This window comes from Schistocerca cancellata, chromosome 10, assembly GCF_023864275.1.
Source record: "Schistocerca cancellata isolate TAMUIC-IGC-003103 chromosome 10, iqSchCanc2.1, whole genome shotgun sequence".
NCBI lineage: Eukaryota > Metazoa > Arthropoda > Insecta > Orthoptera > Acrididae > Schistocerca > Schistocerca cancellata.
The window spans coordinates 204,619,006-204,638,938 of NC_064635.1; the positions used below are offsets into that span (position 1 = coordinate 204,619,006).

The 19,933-nt window shown below is 39.2% G+C and overlaps 1 protein-coding gene across 5 annotated transcripts in view; it reads left to right on the forward strand.

The window, feature by feature from the left end:
- Positions 1–1,602: 1,602 nt before the first annotated feature.
- The window catches only part of LOC126106623 (zinc finger protein 112-like), a 50,121-nt gene continuing 31,790 nt past the window's right edge, over positions 1,603–19,933 (forward strand). For 2 of the 5 annotated variants that reach the window (XM_049912975.1, XM_049912979.1), the window contains exons 1-4: positions 1,928–2,070; positions 5,926–6,004; positions 9,380–9,454; positions 18,500–18,562. In XM_049912975.1, the coding sequence (XP_049768932.1) occupies positions 5,981–6,004; positions 9,380–9,454; positions 18,500–18,562 (162 nt within the window). In that variant the 5' untranslated portion in view covers positions 1,928–2,070; positions 5,926–5,980. Of the gene's footprint in view, positions 1,835–1,927; positions 2,258–5,925; positions 6,005–9,379; positions 9,455–18,499; positions 18,563–19,933 lie in introns of those variants that run through there. The other 3 variants (XM_049912976.1, XM_049912977.1, XM_049912978.1) reach the window with 3 other exon arrangements.

Below are 19,933 nucleotides of genomic sequence, written 5' to 3' on the forward strand. Positions count from 1 at the left end.
AAGGTCTTCTCGTCTGCTATTAACTAGCCATTTTCTGCTCCTAAAACGAAACATTCATCATTTATACACATATAGTTTGCAAGTGAATCCTGACGATACAGTTTAGTAACATGATGGTATATACCTCCCAGGATCCTAAGGAAACCTAAAAAAAGACAGCTGTGGTGTCTTCTTCCTGTTGTTGCTGCAATTTATTGCGCTACAAACGCTCCCGATGGTAAAAACCATTATATAAATCAAAATAAACAATCACTATTCGCTTTCACGATCGCGCCGAACTCACAGTTCAACCTACCGGCCGTTTGGGGCGCTGCTGGCGCTGTAGGCAACAAAATAAGAGGCGACCGCACGGGCACTTAACGATATATATCGAGCATGCGATCCTATATCGACCACACGACCCTAACCCTAGTGGCACAAGTTATGGATACTGCTCACAGCATTCACTAGAACAATGACAAATGACGAACGTTTACTCAGTTAAAGTTAATTACAAATGAAACTAGCAATTCTACTTACTGTGCTCGTCAGCCACGCCGTCTTCATGCACTATTTCTCACGTTGTGTAAGCTGCCGGCACCAGTTCTTTTTTCCCCCCATAACCCAGGTACACTCTTCCCAGCTTCTTCCCTTGTTCCTAGACGGCCTTATCTTATAATAGACGCTTTGACAGAATTCCACAAGCTTTCGATGTTCTGTGTGTGAACAGATGGTTCTTTCGATGACACAAAGTGACAGAGTGATTCACAAATTCGTGTTGAAGTCTTTCTTTCCTTGAGTTGTATGACTGAAAGCTGTCTCTTATCACTTTCGTGCCTGGCAGTAGAAAGTTCTTTATGAGAGAGATCAAACTTTTCTTCCCCCTTAAAGAAACTCGAACTACAAAGCACTTGCGGGATTCTCTTTCATTGCTGTCAAATATCCAGATTTGTTCAACTTCGTTTTTCATCGGTCGTCCTCCCTGGTACTACCGAGTAGCTATTTGCGATTAGTTTATTTCGACAACTTTGTTTTGTCTACCGATTGGTACACTCTCGTTCGTGACTATAACGGAACAGACTTCTAGGTAGCAGCCGTTGTAGTCTCACACGGTGTTCATACACAACTGTGTTTCAAAAGTTGTGTTCTTATCTTCAGGAAACCATAGTGATGCTATTCTCAGTGGATAACTTGGAACTGTCAAACCATGTGTTCTTTCTTAGAAATGTTCACTTATGACACTGGGCGCAGTACAGTTACAAAGGAAAATCAGCGTCCTCACCGTTCTTGCGAACTTTCACGGAGTTGAGCCCATGACATTCTACACAATTCCTGCTTTCCTCATTTGGAAACAATCCGAATTCCCAACAAAATTTAAACAACTTTCCACCGTACATAGCTGAGGAATTAAATTTCGCCATGTGAGATTATCAGCACTCGAAACAGCTACGCTTTCACTCATTGCTATTTACAACCGAAAACGATAAACTATGTTTCCCCGGCAACACACTAAACCATCAATCGTAATTAGCGCCACTAGCAACATGTAGTGCATGTTCGATATATATCGTTGTAGGCCCGCGGGTTTGATAGACAATCATTCTTGGCAATTAGCAGCCAGATTCGATAGTCGATATTTGGATATTTCGTAATTCACAAATAATGTTTTTGTCGACATTGTTGTTGTTGACATTAGTGGTGACGTAAATACACATTTGTGTTTTAAGCGTTTAAGTCGTAAACAGAAAGAGTTGTTTCTCCATTTTCTTACTCCCTTGCACGAATCTGTTTTCCTATTGTTTGATGTGAAAGTGTGTCAGAATGCCATAAAAGGGTGGTGGATACTATAAACCAGGTATCGTGATTTCTTTTAGTGTTTCCTTGAAATTGAGGAATCTTTTTGTACTGATAATCACACTTTTTTTTCCTCCTAAGAGAACATCGTAACTCGAACCCATAGTGTTCGATAGCAAAAGTGATATGCAAGTATTTTTGTACGAGGAACCAAGTGGTATCTTCGAAGACGCCTAACCATGTTAAAATAAAAAAAAAGACATTTCAGACTTTGTGCTATGTCTTAGGTGTACTACGGTATATCTTTCTTGTTTAATTAATTAGATATTGATTCCGTGTTCCCGTCCATGTTCGTTATTACATATGACTTTTTGTCTCATGATCTTGTGTAAGTTCATGTGTAGACTACAACGTTAGGATCAATAATGCCTTCATTAACTTTTATCGTTAACACAGTTATATAAGTTAAGAAGTCACTAAACAGGTAGGCTTCATTGTGTAGTCTCCGGAAACATTTATTCTGAAGTGTCGCTTTGCGCTTTCTTACATCGTTTTCAGGATTTGAATTAGTGTTTGTTGACATGAATATTCCATATAAACACCACTGTGTTAAACTGCTCTGAAGTAATCAGTGTTATGATGTTGTATTACTTTCTGTTATGACAAGTAAGTGTGTACAACTCCATGACAAATGCAGGGGAATTTACTACATTTATACCTCTTGCATGATTTTAAGTGTTTATGTATCAGTAGAATCGTATGTACAACGATTTACGTGGCAATTGCTTTTCTAAAAGCTGTTGCAGTAGCTATTGTTTAGTTGCACTTTATACACATTGATATGATTTATTAATCACTTGGGTCAAAATATTTTAGTGCTGCATTATGAAGTCCATGTACCTTTTTGTTCTTAATGCTGGATAGAGAGCTGTAGACTCTTAGTATGAATTAAAAATTCAAATGGATGGGGGAGAGTGTAACAAACAAAAACTCCAGTATTACCGCTTAAAGAAGTACTTCTGTTGAAATTGAGTATCCATTGCTCACTTCAAGTTAGCACGGAGAGATGAACTTCAAAGTCAGATTAACAGTATTTGCTATGTGTGTGCTAGCTGGTTTGGTAATGAAAATACCAAAAACGTTTTCTGCTATTTGTAATTTGATTCACTGAAATTCTGTGGAATAATATTTTAGGACAGTTATGCACCATGGATTTACTGAGTAAATGTGTACCATAAAGATCATATGTGACATGCATAAGGTGCATCCATCTTTTGATCGCTTCCCTATCTACATATGTATGTTTTGTAGTAACATTATGAAGGAACATGTCAGTGATGAAGTAAATTTTTATTGTGATTCCTCAAAACATTTACAGCTTTTAATTACCTCTGTGTACCATTTTTATCTCTCCAAAGTAGAGACATAAGCCTCATTTATCTTGTGAATGACCTCCATGAGGTGGAGTCAGTGCTTAATGTGGAAATTCCTCTCTCCAGCTCAAACAAGGGTGGAGAAAAATTTTGTACACTATATTTAAATCTCCTTTTGACAGCAATTCAAAGAGGAAAACGTGCAAGTTTATCATATTTTCTCTGAAATGAAGGCTGTCATTCAATACTACATGACATAATCAGCCAGTTATTGAACTAATGATCAAATAAAATGAAAGATAAAGTTGAGCCCATCCACATCCAAACTAACATGGTGACCATCCAAAAGTTCTGTGGTTTTACTGTCACCACTGTCATGCACAGGGATAGTAAGAAACTACACACACACACACACACACACACACACACACTCTCTCTCTCTCTCTCTCTCTCTCTCTCTCTCCCTCCCTCCTGACTGATTTGATACAGCCTATCATGATTTCATAATTTACTCTCCTATTCATCTTATATTAGCACTTCCATTTTACATGCTCAATTATTTGTTGGATGTGTTCCAATCTCTGTTTTCCCTTGCAGTTCTTGTGCTCTATGGCACCCTGTTGTACTAAGGACCTTGTTCCCTAATGTTTTAACATGTGTCGTATCATACTGTTTCCTCCGCTATTCACCATTTTCACTTATGTTCCTTTCTTTGTTGATTCTTCTAAGAGCCTTCTCACTTGTGGTCTTATGGGTCCACTTAATTTTCAGTATTCTTCTGTAACACTGCACCTTAAATGTTTCGATTCTCTTCTTTTCTGGTTTTCCCACATTCAACGAATCACTTCCATAGTATGCTGTGCTCCGCACATACCTACATTCCCAAAAAAATTTTCCTCAAATTAAGACCTGTGTTTAATATTAGCAGATTTATTTGAGAGTGGAATATTCACTTTCTTATGCTATTCATCTTCTTTACTTCACCCTTCTTCATTATTTTGCTTCCAAAGTAGCTCAGTCCTGTACTTCATTCATTATGTTGATCCCAGTTTTGTTATTAAGTTTATGGCTAATCTCAGTTCTGCTAGTTGTCATTACTTATGTCTTTCTTTGGTTTACTCCCTGTCTTTATTCTCTGCTCCATCTAGTTCATCTTCATTTTTACTGAGGTAAGCAATGTCATCAGTGAATTATCTTCATATCCCCATGAATTTTTGTACCACTTTTAAACCTTTCTTTTATTTCTGTCATTGCTTCTTCAGTCTACAGATTGCAGCAAGAGATAAAGACTGCATCCCTGCCTTACACCCTGTTCTTAATCTGAGCGCTTTTCTCTTTGTCTTCCTTCTTGTTCCTTATGTGCTACCCATCGCTCCATATAAAGCTTCTACTTATTTTTCTGAGAATTTTGTACATTTTGCAACATTTTACTGTGTCAGATGCTTTTATTAGGTCAATAAATCCTAACAAGGTATCATTATTTTTCTCAAATCTTGCCTCTCTCATGCAGCAGTGTCATAACTGCCTCACTTTTGCCTGTATCTTTTCTAAATCCAAACTTGATGTCATCAAACAAGCCCTCAGTTTTACATTCAGTTTTTCTGTATATTATTTTTGTTGGCAGCTTGGATGCATGAACTGTTAAGTGAATTGTGCAGTATTTCTTGCACTTATCTGTCACTGCTGTCTTTGGAGTTGTGTAGATATTAGTCTTCTAACATCCAATGAATGCGCCAAGGGAGGTGACACCGTGGTTAGGATACTGGACTCACATTCAGGTCCAAACCCACGTCTGGCCATCCTGATTTAGGTTTTCCATGATTTCTGCAAATTGCTTCAGCCAAAGACTGGGATGGGGGCGGAAGGAGGATTTCCCACCCCACCATTGCACACAATTCTTGATGATGTCTGTAGTGTGGGCTGTAGCGTTTTATCATGGGGCATGATTTTGTTATCCAGCAGTGCCAGGCATTTTCACCAAAGTGTACATTAGAGATGGTACAAGAGAAAGTTACAGTATTGGGCATTGACAGTGTGGCCATCCCTAAACATTTCAGAATACTGTGGCTGTAACAAGTGAAAATGAGCATGAGCTGCCTGGTCGATGGAGTCTGTCACACTTTGTGTTGTCACGGTGGACCTGGATAACACCATTCTGGTGACTGGATATTCAGTGTTGCTTCATACGCTTATTCCACAGGTTTCATCAGTTGCAATAATCTGATTGAGCATGTTATTCCTTTCCCACTCAGATCGCTTCTGGTGGTTACGGCTGATCTTGTGTTGTGTCCACTTCAGCACGCGTGGTGAGGAACCCATTTTGAACAATTCTTGTGCTCATTCAGCTCTTACTGTTATAATCTCTGTGACCTGTGACAAACAGATGTGTGGGAGAGTCTCGTCTGTACCACATAGTGAAATATTGGTTCTGGGTGATACAGCTGCTTACTGTTGGTCATTTTTCATCACTAGTCAGCCTATCTGCTGCTACAATATGTGACTGTTGAGAGTATCTGTATTGTGGACACAGTGGTGCCAACAACTGCCAATTCCCCATTTGACTGTCACACTGGCAGCCACTACGAGGCCCAGCAGCATTCCAGTCATGTGTGACAGTGTTGTATTCCATTTACCCCCCCCCCCCCCCTCTCTCTCTGTGAGAAAGCATCTGACCCTAATTCAGTTGATTGTTGTGAGTGTGTTTACTGAGAAAGGATGTTCATGCATATGAAACATTTACATTGTTTTTCATGTTGCAATGAGAATTTTGTTCTTTCAGGATTTTGTGAGCTCAGAGCAGTGTACAAGCAGCCGCACTGAAGTTGAAAAAAAAAATGCTGCGCATTAATGGATGTGAGGTAAGTTCAGTTGCTACATGATTTGTGATATTTGGTATAACATTGGTACAAATAGTGTAACTGTTGAGAACAAAAAAATCTTGTGACCTCACACACACACACACACACACACACACACACACACACACACACACACACACACTTACGTGAGATTGTTATCAGTTAATTTGCAAGGAGACAGAAATGCTGGCCAGTCCACAATATTACAGTACCAGTGACAGACATGCTTCGAAGAAGAGAAAATACTGTTAAAACTATTCCTAGCTTTCAGAAGTTTTAGTTCCTTAGGGTGGGACATATTTTATTAATAACACTCCATCTTAAGTTACAATATTTTTATTTTCTTATTACTGTCCAACAAACTTTAGAGCTATAGCTCCATTGTCAAATACTTTATAGGCATAATTGATGTTACACCTGCTTCCATTTTCACCAACGTTTCATCCCATAATATTCTTCTTCTATGTTGGTGAAAAACTTCTGCATTTGCACTTTCACTGTTGCAGAAGATAAATGTTATGTTGTCAAAGATAGGTTAAAAACTTCCAGATTTGTACTTTCGGCATTGCTGAAGATGAATTATATGTCGTCAAATGCAGGTGAAAAACTGAAGCAGATTTAACTCTCATTATGTCTGTGTAGTCCTTGGAAATGGAGTTGTAGCTATAAGACACATTGGACAGTAATTGGAAAATAAAGACGTTGTGACTGAAGACTAAATATTACTAAGAAAATATATTTCTAATCTAGAAATTTGTCCCATACAGACCACAACTTAATAATAATGTTGTTAGTTCCCTCTTCAGTGAGTTCTAAGACGAGATCATTTTTATTCTTTATCGTCTTTATATCTTCCTTGAAGAAGAATAAGTTCTACGAATAGTAATTCAAAAAATATCACTAAGAAAATGGGTTAATTATTGTATAATATTTGTTAACAATTCACCACTTATGTTTGATAATCAGAAAGACATGCAGAGCATTCTGAGCTATGAGAGGCAATTACAAAGCTTTAATAATCGCTATAAAAAATATAAAGCTACATAATTTTTTTGTTTGTTAACAAGAACAGTCCTGCAGTCCTAGTACATGTTGAAATCCCCACAGAACAGTAAATGAATTACTGCATGATACTCCAACGTAACCATGGGCTGTGCCATTTTGCTTTGGCTCCTGTACAACGGTGCATGAATTTCCGAGTATACCAGAACTACAGATACGTACCTGTGTCCAAACAAAACATTAGATATGTAACTATTTTTTCAAGGTGATAATTAAAACTGCATGACTGCCATCATAGTGGAGACTAAACATGAATGTTTGATTGTGCTTAAGTTGCTAGGAAATAACAAGTAGGAAACTTGTTGAAATATTACTCTGAAATGAAGACATTACTGGACTAATTTGCCAAGAAGAATTTATCAGCACTATTCGCCAAGAAATCGTGCATTCCCAAACAAATATTAATTATGTAACTTTATTTTTCTGCTGGTAATTAAAACTTTGTATCTATTCCTAGCTTTTATAACAATGAAAACAGTCAATTTTTGATAATATAATGTAATTGGATAGATAAAAATCTAAAGGAGGTTATTGTTAGGCAATCTTTTACAGCTGTCTCCTCTTCCGGCAGGAAGGTTGAAGGGTAAAGAAGAGGGGTGAAAGAAAAGGACTGGAGAGGCCTAGGAGAAAGGGGTAGATTTTGGAAAAGTCACCCCAGAACCATGGGCAGGGCAGACTTACTGGACAGGATGAGAAGGAAAGATTGATTGTAGGGGACTGCACTCGATGAGATTTCAACCCTTCTGCCTGAAGAAGGAGGCACTGGCCCCGAAAGCATGCCTAGTTATAACCTTCTTTTATGTTGTTATAAGTTGGAAAAGAGAGGCAGGTCACTCAGGCCCTGGAAAGAGAGGGGCCCATTAGTTGTGAGGACTAGGAGAGATGAAGATTTGTGCTTATGGCATTGGCTGTCTGATTTAATTAGAGCTTCATCTGTGTTAATAGAAATCTAGTGCTAGAAAGCAATCTAAGACAAGGTAGTGCTCTGTCTCTTTATTGCCTCTACCTCTCCAATGAATAAACAGTAAATACTGCAGATAATAATTTTAAAGAAGAATTAAGGAAATGCCTTCTATTGTTATTGTTTTTGTTGTCTTCAGTCTGAAGACTCAGTTGATGCAGCTCTCAAGGCTAGTATGTCCTGTACCAAGTCCCTTTATCTCTACATAACTGCAGCAACCTATGTCCATCGTGATTAATTGGCTGCATAATATCTGTTAGTAATTCAGAACAGACAGACAGCCAGTAAGATGTACATAGTATTCTGGACTACATCTTAATTCATGAGAAAGATTTTAAGTAACATTTAAAAAGCAGAAATTAAAATTGTCAACAGATCAGATGGATAGTATCATCCAGCCTCAGAACTTAATGAATGTTTTAGCTGGACTCTCTAAGTTAATGCCTATTGAAATGTATGTTACTAAAATAATGACTTGAAACTGTGTTCCCACCTACAGTGAACTATGCGCAATGGGACACAGTTGTGGTAAACACTAAAATTGGCCTCCGTTCATATCCATACACTCTTCAATGTATTTATATGACTTTGGCACACTGTCTCAAAGGTTCATGATTAATTGATTTATCTCTTATCATAGAACATCACAGAGTTGATGCTGTGCAAACAAATTAATTAGTGTAGCTCACAGATGTTAAGGAAAAAGACAATAAAAAATAAATAAAAATAAGACCAAATTTGTTTTTGTAGTCCATTCTGGGAATCTTCACATTCAAATCATGCGTGTTGTGTCTTCCCATTCATTCCCATTTTTTAAAGCATTTAGTCCTTGATTCTGGGAGCCCTTTCTTAAGATTCAAATCTTCTGGTACATGTAAAACAACACATTTAAAGCAGTATCTCTTAATACTCTTTAGACTGTACCCTGCTTGAAAGGTCCGTGCATAGTAATTGACAAAATGTGTTAATGTTGTCCTGACTGAAAATTATTGGACATATATGTTGCTCTGCATTGTTGTTTCTGTGCTTTTGCCTGTTACATGTCATCATCTCAGTAGTATAAATGTTTGCAGCCAATAGCTGAGCTGTTCTAGCAGCAGGCTTACCCTATAAAGGAAGGCACTAGGGTTTTTTTTTTTATTATTATTATTTTAAAATAATAAACCCTCACTTATCTTACCCTTCCCACCATCACTCCTCCATCCCTCCATATCATCATCTCTTTTACCGATTTGTCTTCACTTCTTCCTCTGCTTGGGATTACTGCTCATCCTTTTTTGAGTATTTCTTTATTTAAATACAGATCAACTTGCTCAGACTTGATACTTACTCAGTGTGCTGCAACTTTTCAGGTGATGGAATGTGTAAGCTGTATTAAGCGAGAAGAGGATGATGGAGCTCTTAGGCCATTTTATACTGACCAACAGGTAAGGCAGAGAATATGAAAGAGTCTGTACAGATGAACTGTGTTGTGGCAGGTGAATGGCATATCTTGCACAATATTGCAGCAATGTACTATGTTTATAGCACTGTGTGTGGATGTCATACAGAACACACAGCTGCAGGATGAGAAGTCATTTCAAAGCACTTTTATGAATTTGTTATTTTGACAGTTACATATAATGACAGCATGGTGCCCTGACAAAATGATAGAGACCTTGAAGATTCCATTTGAGAGACCTGTCAAGAAATATTGAGGTAAATGTTACGTGAAGAGAGTCTGCAAATGTTTGCCAGAATGCAAACAGTAGATGCCAGAAAATGTTTTATATGTCTACGTTACACCATTCTCATGCTGTCTCCTGTAGATCCAAGAGTCCCCCAAGAAAAAGACACTATTATATTTCCTTTATTTCAGTCTGTGTTCACAAAAAATTTGTCCTTTACTATCGATTTCAGTCAGTGGCAACCATCTTCAGATCTGTTCACATATCCTGATAAAATAAAGCCAGGGTCATATCATCAAGAGATACAAATAAAATCAGCCAGGCATTATTGAGTACAACTGAAAGTATGGTGCTAACTAGGCCACAGTGTTGGCCTAGCAATCGTGTGAATTGTTACTACTATTCATAACTGGACCAAAGAAGAACTACCAGGAGAATGGAAAACAGCTCTGATTTGTCCAGTACATAAGAAGGGCGACAAACTGAAATGTAACAACTATCAAGGAATCGCCCAGCTTAACATCTGCGATAAGATCCTGTCCAATTGCCTCATACATAGAATTCAGCCAGAGGCAGAATCGGTGGTTGGGGAGTACCAGGGAGGTTTCCGGCCAGGACAGTCAACAGGTGATCACATCTTCAGTCTCCGGCAGCTCACTGAGAAACTGGGTGAATATGGTAAAGATTTGCATATTTTATTCGTTGATTTTAAGAAGGCCTATGACTGCATACATCGCAAGAGCCTGCTCAACTGTTTAAGGGAGTCTGGCATAGCAGAGAAACTCATCAATCTGATAAAGATCTGTCTGAATGAAACACATGCAAAGGTGAAGATGGGAAATCGCGTAACTGAGGAATTTGAAATGGTGACAGGACTCGGGCAAGGAGATGGGTTGTCCCCTATCCTGTTCAACTTTGCCCTCGAGAAGATCGTACGCGAGACCTTCCAAGAGAACGAAGGGATTGAAATCGAAGGAAAGAGACTGGCATACTTAGCCTATGCAGACGACATCTGTTTACTCTCTAGGTCGGAAGAGGAGTTGGAGCAAACGACCAAAGCACTAAAGGAGGCTGCCAGCAAATTTGGGCTAAACATAAATGAAGCTAAGACAGAGTACTTCGTTGTGACGTGTGGTCATTGTCAGACTGCTGATCATCTACAATCACTGCAGGTTTGTGACCATTCCTACAAGAGAGTGCAAGAATTCAAATACCTAGGGGCACTTTTCACTGAGAATTCGTCATGTGAAGCAGAGATCAATGCCAGAATACAAGCAGGAAACTGATCTTACCACAGCCTAGCACAACTGCTTCGGTCCAAATCTCTCTCCAGACAGTTCAAGATTCGACTGTACAAAACCCTGATCCAGCCTGTTGTTCTATATGGCTGTGAGACACAGAGTATCCGGAAACAGGACCTCCATAAGCTCCTTGTTTTTGAGAGAAAAGTGCTTCGGTCTGGTTCTGGATGCAGATACAGGGGAATGGAGGATCAGATACAACCAAGAGCTTGAGGAACTATACCAGCAGCCCAACATAGCAGGAACTGTCAAAGCCAAACGAATGCTGTGGGCCGGCCATGTGGCCCGGATGGAGGATCAGAGATGGCCTCAGAAGCTCCTGGATTTCACACCTACAGGAAAGAGACCGCTAGGGAGACCCAAGAAGTGTTGGAGGGATAGACTCCATGAAGATTTAAAACAAATGTCAATAGATGTGGACGGATGGCGGATAGCAGCAATGGCCAGAATACAGTGGAGGAGGAAACTTGTAGATGCGTGCGGTCAACTAGGCCTGATCATGTAGTAGTAGTAGTAGTAGTAGTAGTATTAGTATTCATAACACACTCAGCACTATGACCTAGTTCTTACCACATTTTTCATGGTGCTCGATGAGGCCTGGCTGATTTTGTTTGTATGTCTTGACGATTCCACCCTGGATTTATTACAGATTATGTTTCAAGCAGATCTGAAGATGGTTAGCAGTCACTGAAACTGATAATCATTTATAGCAAAACATAGAGATTATTGGATGCCTCCATCACTCTCACTTATAGTAAAACTTCCTTAAAAGGAATGGTAGTCCAAATAAGATACAACTTGGCTGGAGTAACGGTACATTTGCTGATCTCTGTTTTACTGTAAATTATTTGAATGTGAGTGTTATGCTTACTGCATACGTGATTCTCGTGAGGGTTTTTGCCCATTCCATAGATATAGTGTCTAAACATCATTAAAGTTACATTTGATTTCAATGGACCTCTTGTCACATTTTTTTTTTAAATTTTTCCTCCACTCTCTGGTTTATCTGTTCAGATGTGTCTGATGACGCAAGTTTCGGTTGTGAAAATGGTTGTACTAATAAAGAATTATTCAACAGCTGCTGTTGCTTTGTTTAACTAGAATGTGTTCTTACAACTGTGGTTGCCCGCAATATATAGTGTGTTGCTAGAAATAAATGTAATGCAGTGCACATTATTAGATAAAAAGAGCAGATATCATCTGATTATGTGGTCAGCCTTTGGAGTCAGTCCCAACTTCAAGTATCTAGGAATTTTTCTTCAGTGTGACTTAAGGTTGAACAACGATATAAATGTAGTTATAAGGAAGATAGATTTTTGGGAAGAATCCAGAGAAAGTTGAATTGATGCACTAAAGCAGTTGCTTGTAAGATCCTTGTTCGGTCAATTCTTGAGTACTGTTTGTCAGTCTGATACTCTCACCAAGTTGGATTAATGCAAGAGATCGAAAAGGTCCAAAGAAAAACCTGAATGCAAGAGGCAGGAAAGGTTCCAAGCAAAACACCATGGTTCCGAACAGGTTCATTTCCCCAGCATGGGAGTGTCATGTAAGTGCCCAGCAGACAGCAGTTAATGGGTTTCTTTACTTGTACCAGGTACAACTGAACCTGTATGGTGATATGAATATTGGCACATCTGCTCTTATTGAGAAATTGATTATCCATAAGCATTATGCATTTACACTGTATTGCAGTGCATTTGGGTTTGGTGGATATGAGGAAGTCCTGTCGCAGTTAGTGTGAAGAACAAACCAGGTCTTCCTATTGTGCACCATTTGTTTCAAATGAAATGTATTAAGTGATGAATCTTTACTGAGACATTTAAGTGTTGTTGTTGTTGTTGTTGTTGTTGTGGTCTTCAGTCCTGAGACTGGTTCGATGCAGCTCTCCATGCTACTCTATCCTGTGCAAGCTTCTTCGTCTCCCAGTACCTACTGCAGCCTACATTCTTCTGAATCTGCTTAGTGTATTCATCTCTTGGTCTCCCTCTACGATTTTTACCCTCCACACTGCCCTCCAATACTAAATTGGTGATCCCTTGATGCCTCAGAACATGTCCTACCAACCGGTTCCTTCTTCTTGTCAAGTTGTGCCACAAACTCCTCTTCTCCCCAATTCTATTCAATACCTCCTCATTAGTTATGTGATGTACCCATCTAATCTTCAGCATTCTTCTGTACCACCACATTTCGAAAGCTTCTATTCTCTTCTTGTCCAAACTAGTTATCGTCCATGTTTCACTTCCATACGTGGCTACGCTCCATACAAATACTTTCAGAAACGAATTCCTGACACTTAAACCAATACTCGATGTTAACAAATTTCTCTTCTTCAGAAACGCTTTCCTTGCCATTGCCAGTCTACATTTTATATCGTCTCTACTTCGACCGTCATCAGTTATTTTGCTCCCCAAATAGCAAAACTCCTTTACTGCTTTAAGTGTCTCATTTCCTAATCTAATTGCCTCAGCATCACCCGTCTTAATTCGACTACATTCCATTATCTTCGTTTTGCTTTTGTTGATGTTCATCTTATACCCTCCTTTCATGACACTGTCCATTCCATTCAACTGCTCTTCCAGTCCTTTGCTGTCTCTGACAGAATTACATGTAAGTGTAGTCCTCGCTAATTGTCGTATATTCTGTTGTTTAGTTAGGAAGGCAGGGAATATGGAGTAGTCTCAAGAATGGCATGAGGATAGCTTTGTGAATATCATGCAATCATCAAAAGTTGAGGATGCATCACAGGTCAGTAATATGACATAAATGTATAGCCGTAAGCAGTTCATGTCGTCAGTTCTTAGATTCATGGTAATGATGAAATGGACATTTAATGTAAAATTCAAATATGTTTGGTAAAGTTTCCATTATTGTCACATTATCAACCTGATGATAGAATGAAGTATTTCAGGAATATGTATGCAAACGTAATTATGAATAATGTGAAGGTACATATTACAGTCACATACATGTAGGTTAGACATACTGATGGTGGACAAGCAACTAAAATGTTTTTTGGGGATCTAGGTCCAAACATAGTAGGTGAATATGGATTGGGGGTAAGAAATTAAAGAGGAAGCCGTCTGGTAGAATTTTGCACAGAGCATAAATTAATCATAGCTAACACTTGGTTCAAGAATCATGAAAGAAGGTTGTATACATGGAAGAACCCTGGAGATACTGAAAGGTTTCAGATAGATTATATTATGGTAAGACAGAGATTTAGGATCCAGGTTTTAAATTGTAAGACCTTTCCAGGGGCAGATGTGGACTCTGACCACAATCTATTGGTTATGAACTGTAGATTATAAGTGAAGAAACTGCAAAAAGGTGGGGAATTAAGGAGATGGGACCTTGATAAAATGACTAAACCAGAGGTTGTACAGAGTTTGAGGGAGAGCATAAGGGAACAATTGACAGGAATGGGGGAAAGAAATACAACAGAAGAAGAGTGGGTAGCTCTGAGGGATGAGGTAGTGAAGGCAGCAGACGATCAAGTAGGTAAAAAGACGAGGCCTAGTAGAAATCCTTGGGTAACAGAAGAAATATTGAATTTAATTGATGAAATGAGAAAATATAAAAATGCAGTAAATTAAGCAGGCAAAAAGGAATACAAACATCTCAAAAATGAGATCAACAGGAAGTGCAAAATGGCTAAGCAGGGATGACTAGAGGACAAATGTAAGGATGTAGAGGCTTATCTCACGAGGGGTAAGATAGATACTGCCTACAGGAAAATTAAAGTGGCCTTTGGAGAAAAGAGAACCACATGTATGAATATCAAGAGCTCAGATGGAAACCCAGTTCTAAGCAAAGAAGGGAAAAATGACTCTGAGCACTATGGGACTTAACAGCTATGGTCATCAGTCCCCTAGAACTTAGAACTACTTAAACCTAACTAACCTAAGGACAGCACACAACACCCAGTCATCACGAGGCAGAGAAAATCCCTGATCCCGCCGGGAATCGAACCCGGGCGTGGGAAGCGAGAACGCTACCGCATGACCACGAGCTGCGGACAAAGAAGGGAAAGTAGAAAGGTGGAAGAAGTATATAGAGGGTCTATACAAGGTCGATGTACTTGAAGACAATATTACGGAAATGGAAGAGGATGTAGATGAAGATGAAATGGGAGATACGATACTGCGTGAAGAGTTTGACAGAGCACTGAAAGACCTGACTCGAAACAAGGTCCCGGGAGTAGACAACATTCTATTAGAACTACTGACGACCTTGGGAGAGCTAGTCATGACAAAACTGTACCGTCTGATGAGCAAGATGTATGAGACAGGTGAAATACCCTCAGACGTCAAGAAGAATATAATAATTCCAATCCCAAAGAAGGCAGGTATTGACAGATGTGAAAATTACCGAACTATCAGTTTAATAAGTCACAGCTGCAAAATACTAACGCGAATTCTTTACAGACAAATGGAAAAACTTGTAGAAGCCGATCTCGGGGAAGATCAGTTTGGATTCCGTAGAAATGTTGGAACACGCGAGACAATACTGACCTTACGCCTTATCTTAGAAATGTAGGTTTGCCTTTCCTTAATCTTTCTTCTAGCATTTGTAGACTTAGAGAAAGCTTTTGACAATGTTGACTGGAATACTCTCTTTCAAATTCTAAAGGTGGCTGGGATAAAATACAGGGAGCGAAAGGCTATTCACAATTTGTACAGAAACCAGATGGCAGTTATAAGAGTCGAGGGACATGAAATGGAAGCAGTGGTTGGGAAGGGAGTGAGACAGGGTTCTAGCCTCTCCCCGATGTTATTCAATCTGTATATTGAGCAAGCAGTGAAGGAAACAAAAGAAAAATTCAGAGTAGGTATTAAAATCCATAGAGAAGAAATAAAAACTTTTAGGTTCGCCGATGACATTGTAATTCTGTCAGAGACAGCAAAGGACTTGGAAGAGCAGTTGAATGGAATGGACTGTGTCTTGAAAGGAGGATATAAGATGAACATCAACAAAAGCAAAACGTGGATAATGGAATGTAGTCAAATTAAGTCGGGTGATGCTGAGGGAATTAGATTAGGAAATGAGACACTTAAAGCAGTAAAGGAATTTTGCTATTTGGGGAGCAAAATAACTGATGATGGTCGAAATAGAGAGGATATAAAATGTAGACTGGCAATGGCAAGGAAAGCGTTTCTGAAGAAGAGAAATTTGTTAACATCGAGTATAGATTTAAGTGTCAGGAATTCGTTTCTGAAAGTATTTGTATGGAGTGTAGCCATGTATGAAAGTGAAACATGGACGATAAATAGTTTGGACAAGAAGAGAATAAAAGCTTTTGAAATGTGGTGCTACAGAAGAATGCTGAAGATTAGATGGGTAGATCATGTAACTAATGAGGAGATATTGAATAGAATAGGGGAGAAGAGGAGTTTGTGGCACAACTTGACAAGAAGAAGGGACCGATTGGTAGGGCATGTTCTGAGGCATCAAGGGATCACAAATTTGGCATTGGAGGGCAGCATCGAGGGTAAAAATCGTATAGTGAGAACAAGAGATGAATACACTAAGTAGATTCAGAAGGATGTAGGTTGCAGTAAGTACTGGGAGATGAAGAAGCTTGCACAGGATAGAGTAGCATGGAGAGCTGCATCAAACCAGTCTCAGGACTGAAGACAACAACAACAACAACAACAACAGGTCCAACTGAGAATTTCCTTTTCTAATAAGTTAGGCAAATTTTCTTGATAATAATACAATTTGACTGGTGTGGTGTACATATACTGGAAGAAATCCTGTGTCTGGAGTGCTTATCTCAAACCTAAGAACTCTGTAGAGTCTTCCCTTGCTGGTAGCCCATCTTCGAGTAAATGGCTACTGATGGTTGTAGATAATGCCCTGGTTCCAACATTGGTCATAAATATTCCCCTTAACTGTCAGAAATGTCTTCCATCCAGTGTTGCAGTCTGGGTGCAGACTTGTGTGTGTCATTCAGCACTGACTATCAGAGTATGTGGGACAGTCCTTCTGCACACCTTCCACTTTTTCAAATTTTCATGCTATTTAAACAGGACCATTGTTTAGTTCCTCCATCATATGAGACGTCATGTGATGATGCTCTTTAAACAAATTACCTACATCTATGATGTTATCATTGGTCAAACTTTTTGTTAGGCAACCATTGTGATCATCATCGTCCACTGCCATCTGGTCTGCACAGAAACATTTGTGCTGCTCAAGAATAGTTTCAGATGGTGCTGAATCACTGTATGTCTGCTCTCTCTCTCTCTCTCTCTCTCTCTCTCTCTCTCTCTCTCTCTCTCTCTCACACACACACACACACACACACACACACACACACACACACACACACACACACATTTCATAGGTCCACACATCTTGACAACAATAGACTAATGCCTCTCAACATGGTTATTCCAAAGGGTTCCAACTACTGTACGCAGTTTAAGAGTCATGTAATACAGAGATGGGAGGGGTATAGAAATATCAGTCCAGGAACTCATGGAACATTTTGTCTTATGTGCAGGTGAGGCATAGGATGGGAACTCTCACCTTACTTTCCTGACTGTCATTCATTTCCCCAGTTAATTTACAGTGGTTAGTGTGTTGCCTTATACAACTATGAAGGCATTAAACTAGGTGAGAACTAATCAGGGGAATGATTCTTTCCTCAACCATTCAGCTTTTCTTAGTCCTTCATATCAACTCAGGTGACCACTGATATAGTTCCCTCAAGAGTGCAGTCAGTTCCTCCTCTGCCTTTGTGAACAGGTTGAACCTAAAAAAAACTAATAATACTGTGTTGTTAATGTTAATGCTAATCATGTATACATTTCCTGTAAATTAACTGTTTCCACATCACCTTAATAAAAGAATAATTCAAATGATTTATGGAACATATAACCAACTAACTAACTAACCAGGCATTGGCTTTTACACATAACCTTGATTGTAACATTGTATGTGCATAAACAGAGCTGAAACAGAATACTGACAATATTTAGTTTTTCTTCTCTATTTTGTTGTAGTAAATAGTTTGTGGGGGCAGGTTGATCTGTAGCATAGTCTGAGATCGAAGTTCGTTTGGAAGCTGACAATTTGATTATGAATTGGCAAAGCCAAAAAATGTAAATACACAAGCTTAGTTGTGCTCAGTCCAATTTTAATGAATTGTTATGTCTACCAATTTGGTGTTTTCATGGGTGAAAGCAGCTAAGTGTTAATAGCAAATTTAATATTTCTTTTGTCGGGAAGTTCCTCTCTACTCTTTCTTCCATTCTCAGCTACAGAATAGGTATTTTAATTCTGTTGTAGCTGCTTGTTTTTCCATATTTTTGTTGTCTAAATTGTACCATAAAGTAGAAATATATTTGAAACCAATTTATCCAACAGCTTCAGACAGAAAATTCTCTTTGTGGGATTGAAAATTTAAGTTTGTGTGTTTGGGAGACAATTTACCTCAAATACTCTTTCTATCCACATTACAGTTGCATATTGGTATAATGTGCTATGTTTCTGCTTTCAGTGTACCCAGATGTTGGTAGCAATTAAGGAAGAGCCGACAGATAATTACCTGGAAGGTTGGGAGGTGAGTGATAAACTTAGCCTTATTTGTGAAATAGAAGTGAGAGAGCCTTTCAAGAGGAGAATTTGAGTGGAGAGTGAGAGGGATGGAGGTTAAGGAGGGGAGGGGTGCTGCGGCATGGAGACTAGTGCACATCTAGTTTGAGGGGACTGCAGGTTCAAACGATGTGTTGTAAGGACAGTTCCCATGTATGTATTTCAGAGAAGCTAGTGCTGCAGAAGGGGTGACGGGAGGTCCAAATAATTTTGATTCCTTATTACTCCACTCCCAATCCATTCCGCCACAATGCCATTTACAACATGCAACTCCCCATGCTCCACTGTGAGGTCATCAGTACCACATTCCTAGCCCATTCCACTGCTGCCTCTCCCTTCCAGCTGTCAGCCAACCCTCCTTCCCATTTCCTACATCCTTTTCTCACCCCCTCCACCTGTCAGAACCCCCAACCCAGCCAAGCTGCAGCACCTGTACAAGGTAGGTGGCTGGGACAATATAACTGTGTGTATATAAGAATATACAGCCTACAGTTGCAGGTTAACTTTATCGTTTACCTAGGTTTCAACGTTAGTAATAATGTCTTCTTCAGAACATAAAATATTATTTAAATGTTTGCCTAAAACAGGCCATGCCCTAAGTCAACTTTATAAAACTTGAAGCATAACCATAAGTTTTTGTCACTTCTACTAAACCAGCTGTAGCAAATTCACTTTGAGCCCGTTGTATGGGCCTCATTGTGTGACTGATATAAACAATATCAGTTGCTGTCACTGCATAAAAATGTTAAAAATTATAACTGTGTGTGTGTGTGTGTGTGTGTGTGTGTGTGTGTGACGAGTTGTTACCTTCACTCCTTTCAGTATACAGCAAAATATTAGTTATTAGCCTTAATCAGACCCAAGACTGCACAGTTAACCAAGAAACGATGCACATTAAAACACGACTTCCAGGACACAGGCAGGTAGGTAGGAAACCGCAGATCAAATCCACCTTGTGGATTAACGAGGGCCAGTGTGCCGGCCAGCCTGGATGTGGTTTTTAGGTAGTTTAACACATCCAACTAGGTAAATATCAGGATTGTACCCACATTTTGCCTCAGTTACATGCTACACATTTTGAAAGCATTCTCATACTTAAACATGAGATTACTCTAGAGCCCAACAGAGGAGCTACATGAGTTCTGACCTGTGTGAGGGAGGTTTGTATCAGGAAGGAAATATTCAGCCATCAACTATCACTAACAATACCTAAACGAAAATAGTGTGCCAAACCTGTAGAGACAAGGGACAAGGTGAAGAAGAAGAAGAAGAAGTCTGTATTTACAAGATGTGTCACATGTCACATTAGAAAACTCACTGTATTAGTTCCACACTACAA